Genomic DNA, 10950 nt, shown 5'->3' on the forward strand with positions numbered 1-10950 from the left:
AACAAAAAATAGTGAAACTTGATGAAATTAGGATTAACTAGATATGATTAAGGCTTAGAAGGTATAGAATCACATGTATTTGAATGCAGTCTGCAGATTTAAGATTACACTGTACAGTGTAATCTTTAAGATATATAATCACATCCAACATTTTATACATAACGCATGACATAGATAGATCGAGATTGAAGAAGATTGATGCGTTTTAGCCTCTGCACTTTGCAGCATGCTTAAAATAATGCAAATAAATCATCATAGCAATTAACACATTATACATTAATCATGATGTATAATGTTTCATGCGATAAAAACTGAAAAAACCTAAAATATTGCTCAGAATTAAATCAAATTTAAATAAAACTTACGGGTGCGGTGTTGTTGTGCTTGAAGACAAATCAGTATTCGAGGAGAGAAGCTGAGATCTTAAAACCGACAGCTCATCTGAAGCCCGAATCAAAGTGTTATTAAAAAGTGTCACCTGTAAATTACTTTTGGCCGTTTGGGTTAATTTACGATGTGTTATGCTTTGACAGACAAATCATCAATCGAGTGACTTACAGCGTAATTACCTTTGAGTTGTTGGATGTTCGAATTCTGCTTGTCCCTTGTCCTGAACAGTTCTGCCGTCTCCTCAACAAGTTTGTCAATTGTTTGTTGGTGAATTGCTGTGTCAGACAGCTGGGATGTTGATGCTTGGGACTCCTCTGCCTCGTTCTGCATCCTTTCCCTGGGTTTTATAAGTTTAATTTAAATAGCAATAAAGACAAATTCAAATCTAAAATACATGACATTTGAAAATTCGACATGTTCACGAAGGTACCGAGATTGTGCTTGGAAGCTGTGCTTCTCCAGCGTGCTCCAAAATAATTGACAGCAATAGGGAATTTCTTTTTAGCGGATCTGAATTGTAAGTTAAATAAAAAACTATGGTACTTTGTCCTGTAATTATGAACAAATGTTATGTATATTTAATTGAATTTGTAAAGTTACTAAATCAAACACTGCACGGCGCACGTTCATAGATGTCTGATGTGGAGTAGTTCATAGGTGTGATGATAGTTTTGGTTATAAACGTGCTGATTGTAGGTAATAGGAATTTAAAAGTTTGATAAAAACCTGCCTCTGTCATATTATAGACCAGGTCCACCAAATTTCTGGCAAGTAGCCTTATTACAGGATAGTTCTCTTTCTTCTTCTTTTCCTTCTCTTTCTCCGTCCTCATCTCCTCCAACAGATGCTGAGCGGCCTCTTCTGTAAAATATGCCAATAAAATATCAGTGTATAATCGATGTGGATACTGGTGGGGAGGTGAAACAAATTTGTTTACTTTAATAGTAAGCCCCTGTTAGGCGGGTTAAAGAGGTGATACACATTTGTTTACATTTTTAGGGTAAGCCCCTGTTAGGCGGGTTGAAGAGGTGATACACATTTTGTATTATGGAACGCTTGTAACACTTGTAACGCCTTCTTGTTACCCCCCTTTGAAGGCCCCAAATTATTTTCTGAACGAAAGCTCAAAAATAACCGAGAAATCGACCTTCTTATTAACTCATTTTGATGACTGTTTCTGACCTAAAATTGAACGAAAAATCGATTTAGCTAGGTTTTAGAACCTATAAACACTTCCTTATTCCTCAAAATTGATGTTTCATAGTTGATACGAGCAACAAGCAACATATGTTTTGATCCTTCGGTTCTACTCATGACCTAGGCAGTTAAGCTGAACCCGACAGATCGAGGCAATCCTCACCCTAACTGATCAAACTGGTACTAACACAATTTTCAGATATAAATGTTCTTTGCGATACGTTTATTGCAGCTTTGCAACTTGAGTGAAGACCAGAGTACGCGACGAAAACACACAGCAGGTAAGCAACTCACTTTTTGTGACTGTTCCTCACGAACATTCTGATCCTGCAACATATGAACAAGGAGATGTTCTTTAAGTCTCCTTAAGGGGGCAGGGGGGGTCTTTATGAAATTTCTCTCGAAATTGATTTTATAGTTGTTTCTGATAGAGGGGAGTGATATCTACCAGATATTTTTGGTCCCATGGAAAAATTTTGTTCCTAGCCAAAATTATTGCCGGTCAAAGGTCAGCGCTCATGTGTAATTGTATTGCGCGAGCAATTTTCAATCGCGCGCCCTGAAAATCGAGTCTAAAAATCTATCTTCTCCTACATTTTTTGAGCAATCACCTTGAAACTTTCAGGATATGTTCTTAGGACCATTTAGAAACTTCTGAAAAAATCGTCAAAAAACGAGGTCCAAGATTTTCAAAATCGAATAAAAACTTTTCTAAGGCATATCTTAAAATTCTGAGAGACCAGAAGTTTCTAAATGGTCGTTAGAACATATCCTGAAAGTTTCAAGGTGATTGCTCAAAAAATGTAGGAGAAGATAGATTTTTAGACTCGATTTTCAGGGCGCGCGATTGAAAATCGCTCGCGCAATACAATTACACATGAGCGCTGACCTTTGACCGGCAATAATTTCGGCTAGGAACGAAATTTTTCCATGGGACCAAAAACATCTGGTAGATATCACTCCCCTCTATCAGAAACAACTATAAAATCAATTTCGAGAGAAATTTCATAAAGACCCCCCCCCCCCCCCCCTGCCCCCTTAATAAATCGAACAGTTACTATCACAATTTCCAGAGCACAGCATGATAACAAAGTCAAAAGAAACACAATGAAGGTAGGTTACGAACACCACAATATAACAATCATACTAACAACTGAATTAAGTTTATTCTGACGACGGGCAGCCCTGATGTGCTCCGTGATCCTCAACGAGCGACCACTTGTAATAGAGGTGTTATGTCACGTGACACCGATCCTTCGTGTAAAATGTCGTGAATGAGGAACCCCTTGTCAGCCATCACGTTGTCACCAACACTCAGCTTCTGCAGTTTAGCACTGTCCACTACAATCTCCTTATCGGTTGTGCCACCAGGATAGCAGCGGCTGACGTACGTGATTGCCCCACTGGGCGCAATTCCTATCAGTAACTTGGCTGTGTGCTGAGCTGGAGAGGGAACAGAAAGATTAAGCAGGGGCATTGTATCAGGTACGAAAGCAGAAGAGCTGTACTTCACGTTGCAAGTTCATCATTAAATATACACTGATAGGTATGATCGACAGAACTTACACTTATAATGGCTGTAACATTTGGCGCCCGACTCAATGTTGGACGGAGCTTCAATTGGGACCTGTGGATTGTAGGAACTTTCAATTGCTACAGCTGCAATAACAAAATGAACATCAAAAATCTCACCCCTCCGTAATTGCGCGCCGCCGATATTTGGATACGAAACATGTATCAAGCTTCGCATCGTTGTAGCGCGATGCACTACTGGGCCGCGCCGCGCATCAAATAATTCTTCTCGCAACAAAAAACACGAAATTTACCTGGGGACCCCAGGCTATTATGTTCATAAAGATTCGGCGGAATGACAGGCTGAGCGCCGCCCAGTTATAACATGTAACACGAAATGCACCACTGGGCCTCACCGAGCTGCGAAGGATCAACATTGTGAATCAATTCGCATCGGCAATCAATCACAATGCTTGGAGGACTTCGCCGCTTCGACGCGCCGCGCAAACTATGAAATAGCATTCTTGCTTCGCAGAGCAACGATCTCGATTAATTGACGATGTCAATTCATGGCAGCTCGGCGCGGCACAGTAGCGCATTTTGCTGATCTAGCTGTGAGAAGCCTCATTCATCATTGAGTGCGCGGCGCGGCACAGTAACGCATCGCGCTACAACGATCTCGACGGATTGACATCGTCAATCAATCACAATGCTAAAGTAAAGTAAAGTAAAGTAAAGTAAAGTAAAGTAAAGTAAAGTAAAGTAAAGTAAAGTAAAGTAAAGTAAAGTAAAGTAAAGTAAAGTAAAGTAAAGTAAAGTAAAGTAAAGTAAAGTAAAGTAAAGTAAAGTAAAGTAAAGTAAAGTAAAGTAAAGTAAAGTAAAGTAAAGTAAAGTAAAGTAAAGTAAAGTAAAGTAAAGTAAAGTAAAGTAAAGTAAAGTAAAGTAAAGTAAAGTAAAGTAAAGTAAAGTAAAGTAAAGTAAAGTAAAGTAAAGTAAAGTAAAGTAAAGTAAAGTAAAGTAAAGTAAAGTAAAGTTAAGTTAAGTAAAGTAAATTTTATGACATCACATCATCACACATGTTTAAAAATATCATTGCACATCGCATTGTAGCGCGATGCACTACTGGCTCGCGCCGCGCATATTCTCGCAACCACGTAGATCGGCGAAATGCACCACTGGGCCTCGCCGAGCTAGGAAGGATTGACATCGTGAATCAATACATTGCACTATGTGAAAAAATATATAAAAATATTTCCCCACCAACATTAATTTATCGAATACAATATATTTAAAAAATTATCGAAAACATTATCCTATTTCATATTTTCTTTCCAGTGGAATAACGATATATAAAACAATTCTTTGCCACACAAGGATGAAACCAAAGATAATTGTTATGTTTTTTCTTTATTTTTAAAATATTAATTATTCAAACAATTTACACAAAATTGTCACAATATTATATGTAAAAACGACCCTTCATAAAATCAATATATTCCCTATCTCAAATATTGGGAGAAACATTTGAAAATCACCCTTGGCCTTGTGACTCCAAATTCAAATCTAAACTATTTATATTAACATAGTTCTTTCTCGCACCTCTGTGTTCCCGGAGAGAAATCACTGTTGTTCTTATCCAACAGCGTCTGAATATCTTTGACCTGTGTTATATTCCATCTTACTAGCCAGCTTCTTCACCAGTCTTTCAGCTTCACCACCCATTCCACCAGACGTTGAGAAAACTAACGGCGTGAAGCTTCCTTTCTCTATTTCAAGAACCCTTGCATTGTAACACCGTTTTTCTCATTTTCATGGGACTGGTACATTTATACTATACATGCAGTCCAGGCTCACTATATACCATATACCTCAATAACTATGCATACAATCCTTGATAGTTATCTTGATCTAGTATCTTTGTTTCACACAATAGAGCATAAGTTTTGTGGTTTATCCACTGGGCTTAGAGTTTGTGTTTAAGCTACCAAATTTTATTATTATTATTATTATTATATACCATATACCTCACTATATATTCCATATATATGCTCAATTTAATGATTTTGTTGTAACGCATATTCTAATTAATAGTCTTGCACAATCAAACAAAAATTTGTTTCTCTTACAAATGTTTTGAGAGACAAGAATTTTAATGAAAATTATATTGTTCACATTACATGGGTATTATATCTTTTTAACTGTTATGATTTGAATGCTAGATAGCTGATTTGCTCCAGAAAAACACTTTCTTTGAAATTTTACTCTAAAATCACGCCGCTGCTTAGGTGCTGCCCCCGCACACACATAGGGGAGGTACTGGTGGTGTCGGCTTCGCTATAACTACTCAGTCAAGGATCCTGTTGCCCCTGTAGTTTAATTTATTGATTTTTGTAAAAACTTTAAACGATTGTAATGGCGTGTGATGGTGTTTGTATCATTATTATTTGATTTGATTTGATTTGATTGGTTTATACATGTTCATAAATTATGTGGCATGCAAGTACACATCTATACTAAGAACAATCATATCAGTATTTTCTTGAAGTTTCATATCTATCGTATATCTCTCTTAAAATCCGAAAGTTTCTCTCTAAGTACAACCACCGCCCATGTGAAAATTAGAAAGTTGCATAGTAACGAGGGTGAAAATTCATACATAATCATGTGCAAGGATTTTGGAGCGATGTTTTAATCAAGTTACATTTAAATTGGCTATATCTTCAGGTGTGAAGGCTTTCAAAGAATAATATCAGTTTCCTCCTTGGGACCACAGGGTTTCTAGTTATATAATAATGGATGAAACTTGGCTTTTCTGGATACATTTTACCATCATGGTTCAACAAATTGATATTAATATAAAAGAAATGAGAACGAGTTATGAAATAGTGAATTGTAACAATATCAAATTATAAAGTCATTGCTCTCATCCTTTGTTTCTTGATATTATTGTGACAAATATCCTTTTCGGTATACTTTGTAACAAAATTTGTATACCTAATGCTCCTACTAATAATATACACTTTACTAGTAGAGTAAACATGTCGAGCGACTTCATTAAGAAACTTGAAGATCAGTCTGATGTTGTTTTGAGAAAAACCAAAGATTATCTCCCCTTTCTATCAAGATTATGCCTTGTTGCAACATTTCTTGAAGTAAGTATTATCAAATCTATTGAATATCAGTATTAAAAAATGAAAACAAACATCAGGACAGAGTTTAACAACTGTTTAAATTGCAATGTTTCTCTCAGAAATTATAGAATTAACCTCACTTTGAACAGGACGGAGTGAGAATGTGGTACCAATGGAAGGAGCAAAGCAACTACATAAACCACCATTGGAACTGTGGCGCCTTTATTGCTAACTCCTTTGTTATTTACAATCTTCTTGGACAGATCATACCATCAGGTTAGGGTCACATCATGTGTGCTATCATTTTCAAAACATAGTTATCATGTAACCACTATTAATTAAATATCTTATGCAATTACAAACAGTAAACCCTTAAAATTAACTTTTGTCTACTCTGGCCCAGAAGTTGTTATTTACTAAGAAGTTATTTTTTACAGGTTTGGTATTAGCAAGAAAGTATGTGAAGATATGTGTAGGAGTACTATTTGGTGTTGTCCTCACACAAACTGTTGGTTATGGAATTCTCTTCGACGTCCGATTTTTGCTCAGGTTATAACTTTATCTGAATACAAAATACTTACAAGGACATACTTGATAGGATTATACATTTTTGCAGCAGCCCTTAATGTGATTTATTATTAACGATTCATGCATCTAGTGCAATACATGTAGATAAATTATCTCATATAATCGTTAAACGAACGTTATCAGTATGAAACGTAATATGACCATCTCCTTATATGGGCATCACGTGTCATCTAAACTTCTTGAACTTCAACTTCTAAACCATAATGTGCACTATTACTCGCCCAAATCTCATCATTAAATTTAACTTATGTAAGATTATTTCCCATTGTTTTGACAAAGTGGTATTTGAAATTATATGAACTGAAAAATGAACATGCATCTAATTATTACCCTTATTTGTACATTTTCACTAACATATCCACAATTCTTCAGAAATGTAGCACTAATGGGTGGCCTTGTGTTACTGCTAGCAGAGGATATGGGTGAAGCTAAAACCATGTTCGCTGGTGTTCCTACTATGGGTAGGCTAATTTTATTTTCTTACTTATAAATCTCGTTTAGTAACAGCTTAATCTGAATTTTCTAAATTCTTAGGATACAAAATATGCTGAATTAACCGCCTCCATTACCCCATATTTAATTATTTATGGTAGAATTCTGCGTTCTAATTCTATTGACCAGCAAATTAACGCTCCTACCAACACAGGAGAGAATAAGCCTCAGAACTACATGCAACTAGCTGGAAGAGTGCTTATTTGTCTTATGTTCCTTACTTTGCTCGGCGAGATGAGCTTTGATAACTTCTTCACTGAGATTGTCCGAGCTGTGGAGATCATTGTAAGTTCCGCTTATCTTTATCTTTCTATGTTTTTATCTAATTCTATATTCCCAAATTGACAATTTTAACCATTCTAGAATCATTGAATTTTAGAAATACAACTTGGTACATTATGAAGCTATAGTTAGAATTTATAAACTGGATGAAGACTGAAAACGGTTTATATCCTCATAATACCGAGATAATCTGACCTTAACTTTATTATAAAACCGGTTTTGAATTTAAAAGCTGATTAATTCTTATTTGCGACAACAGTAAATCAATGGTAAAAGCTGTCATTATATTATTTTAGTTTGGACTAATTGCAATGTTGTTCCAGGTTGGACTTCCTCTGATGATATGTGTCTGCATTGGCTACAAAACGAAGCTAGCTAGCTGTGTTCTAGTTGTATGGCTCTTCATCATCAATCTCTATCTCAACCCCTTCTGGATGTACAACAAAAGTAGAGCTATGCACGACTTCGTCAAATATGACTTCTTTCAGGTACTTATTATTTATTTAATATGTTTGCAAAATATAAAGATTTGCTATGATATGCTTCGTTTAAGGGATACGTTCCGTCTAGTAGGCAGTAGCTCTTAAATAATAAACAATTTATTGTTATCAGTATGAACTAACAGATAGTGACTACAGTAAGTGACTACAGTAAGTGACTACAGTAACAGTGACTACAGTAAGTGACTACAGTAATGACTACAGTAACAGTGACTAACCTCCTATTTCTCCAGACGTTATCAGTTATTGGCGGTCTACTCTACGTCATCACACTCGGTCCAGGTGGAGTCAGTTTTGATGAGCACAAGAAAAACTGGTAGAGAGAAAAACTCCTGACGATGAGGATCTGGATCTCATTTCCTGCTATTACTTACTGCTAATTATCGCTAATTAGTAATGATTATCGCTAATTAGCAGGGATTTCTATTAATTGTTGCTGGACAATTTCGGGGGTTAAATAATTTAAATTCTAATTTCATGAGCAGCTACTGGTCTGTCGACTAATATTTTAAAGGTATTTGAATGGAGCTTTTTAAGATTTTTGATGGTTTTAAATTTTGTCACAATAAGAATATGGATTTAAATAACCAACTGTAAGTTTAATGAAGCGTCATGTAGATTATCAGAATTTCAAACTTTGAATCCTGCCCTCAACATCACTACTCACCACCACTACTCACTACTACTCACTACTCACTGCTCACTACTCTCGCATTGTAATGTAGAGAATAACACTTGTACTGGTTTTCAAGCAGTCTGTTCCTTACCCTCATTAACTAGCCAAGCACTTTCTCAACCTTTAATTGAAGAAAACCTACAAAGTCACTAGTACTAATTGCCTAGTTCATACTCAGCTAACTCATGTTATGTAGTGCAGATTTTCTCACGGTTGCTTCCGGACCTGAGAAACAAATAAATAAACATCCTGATAAATTTGATCCTCGGAAATCAAGTCGATTTCTGGGATTGTATTTATAATAATATCAGGCCAATTATAAAATATAGATGCACTTACATTTAATTCACATAAGGTAAGTCATGTGTAAAGTGTTGTTTATGTTTGTGTAATTACTGTGTCTACACACTCTACTGTAAACATTGCACATCACTGCACCCTACCTAATAGCACTGTATAATACCGCAGCAACAGACGTTATTATTATGTATGTACAACAGCATGTTGTACTGTAGTAGTACAGGTTCACGGATAAAACCACTTAGAATAAAACTCACCCTGATCACATTCCAACGAAATGATTTTAACTAGCTTATCCGTCAGATAAACAGCTCACTCGCTGTACCCTAACTGCTAACGGCCCTTAAATGTTCCCCCCATCTAGCGACTAAGTGAGAAACTGTCTAGTGTCTAGTGTCCAGGTGCTAAATACACGGCTTGTAGTCTCGTGGTAACTCTACACAAAGAATATACATTTAAATGTTCCAAGGGGTCTCACTTTGATCTAATTTGACTGTACAACAAAAGGCAGCCCCCCCCCCCCCCCTTATAATTTATATTTATTGTTGTACAGAGCCCTTCAGTCTGAGAGTGGGTGCTGTTTGTAAATTCTTTCTTAACGTTCATGTATCTTACTACATGGTCATGATGTACAATGTACACAAAGTAGTGATCATGTAACATAATCCATCAAATCGTTATAAGTGTTGCAATACCCAGGAATGAGGAATCAGACCATTCTTTACAGTAATTAGCATTTAGCATGTACAATGTGTACCATTTGTAGTAGGTTGACTGGTTGAGGGCACTCTAATCTACATATCTAATCTACATATCTAATCTACATCTCTAATCTACATATCACTACAACCCACTTTCATGTACCTCAGTCTACAGACTTCTTCAGATAAATACTATATTATTTAAACAGCAACTTATAATGCCCAGTTAAAGTTAAAGGAATATAAATTCTAATAAAGAGGTAGCCTCGTGGTAAATGGTCTGTATTATGTTGAGAGTATTACACAGATTAAGTATAATATGTTATAGAATTCTTTCAATTGTATGATATTACAAATTTCAACATACTTTCTCGTTTATATTTGAGTTGTTATTGGCTTAACTGTAATATTTAAAAATCCCTGTTCCTCAGTAACCTCGCTCTATAATTTGGCATTCTTCTTTTAGTCCGGATAATTTCGATTACGCCATTAATGAAATAGCGGAAACATTTGCGAACAAATTCTGATATGTTTTTTTAGATTTGTTAATATTTTTATTACTTTCACAAATAGCCCAAAATTGGATAGCGAAAATACTTCCCCAAGCTTTTAAATATAATATAATTTCTGGAATTTACATCATTCCAGATTTTACTTGAACTAAAAAGATGTAAACGTAAGTGATGAGATGAAATTTCACAATCCAGTGAGCAACACGTGCTCTCTCTAGCACGCCCTCCGATCTACCTGATAGTTGTGTAATATTGAGTGACTTCCAGCACTGTATTATTGCGACACAGCTTGCCACGCAGCTTGCTTACGTCAATCCAGACAACTTGCGTACAATTTAATAGTCCTCATTACTTTCGTTCCTTTATTGCAGGCTCAGTATAACCATTACGCCTGATAAAATATATTGACATATATTTATGTAGCTATACATGTGAAATTACATCGGAATTTAATGTTACTGAATTCTTACACATTTCTCGGATAGAGCCCAGCTTTCGTTTTGTAGTGCAGTACCACTTGTGTACCATTAGTTCTCTACCGTGTCTGACGTCTGTATCAATTTAGACTTATTTGGGCTTATGAATCGTGGACATTTTTCATGTCACTCCATAATCGTTCTGGGCCGTCGTATTATTCATTATTCATATAGCGTTGATAATACTAATAAA

The 10950-nt window shown here is 35.9% G+C and overlaps 1 protein-coding gene across 1 annotated transcript in view; it reads left to right on the forward strand.

The window, feature by feature from the left end:
- Nucleotides 1-10147, forward strand: part of LOC134820847 (surfeit locus protein 4-like) — a 41617-nt gene extending 31470 nt beyond the window's left edge. Inside the window, exons 2-8 of the mRNA XM_063831483.1 lie at nt 6128-6251; nt 6380-6506; nt 6668-6779; nt 7191-7279; nt 7465-7595; nt 7916-8080; nt 8326-10147. Coding sequence (XP_063687553.1) covers nt 6138-6251; nt 6380-6506; nt 6668-6779; nt 7191-7279; nt 7465-7595; nt 7916-8080; nt 8326-8412 — 825 coding nt within the window. The 5' untranslated portion in view covers nt 6128-6137 and the 3' untranslated portion in view covers nt 8413-10147. The remainder of the gene's footprint in view (nt 1-6127; nt 6252-6379; nt 6507-6667; nt 6780-7190; nt 7280-7464; nt 7596-7915; nt 8081-8325) is intronic.
- The last annotated feature ends 803 nt before the right edge of the window (nt 10148-10950 follow it).

The sequence above is a fragment of the Bolinopsis microptera genome, chromosome 9 (assembly GCF_026151205.1).
Source record: "Bolinopsis microptera isolate Bmic1 chromosome 9, MBARI_Bmic_1.0, whole genome shotgun sequence".
In the NCBI taxonomy this organism is placed as follows: domain Eukaryota; kingdom Metazoa; phylum Ctenophora; class Tentaculata; order Lobata; family Bolinopsidae; genus Bolinopsis; species Bolinopsis microptera.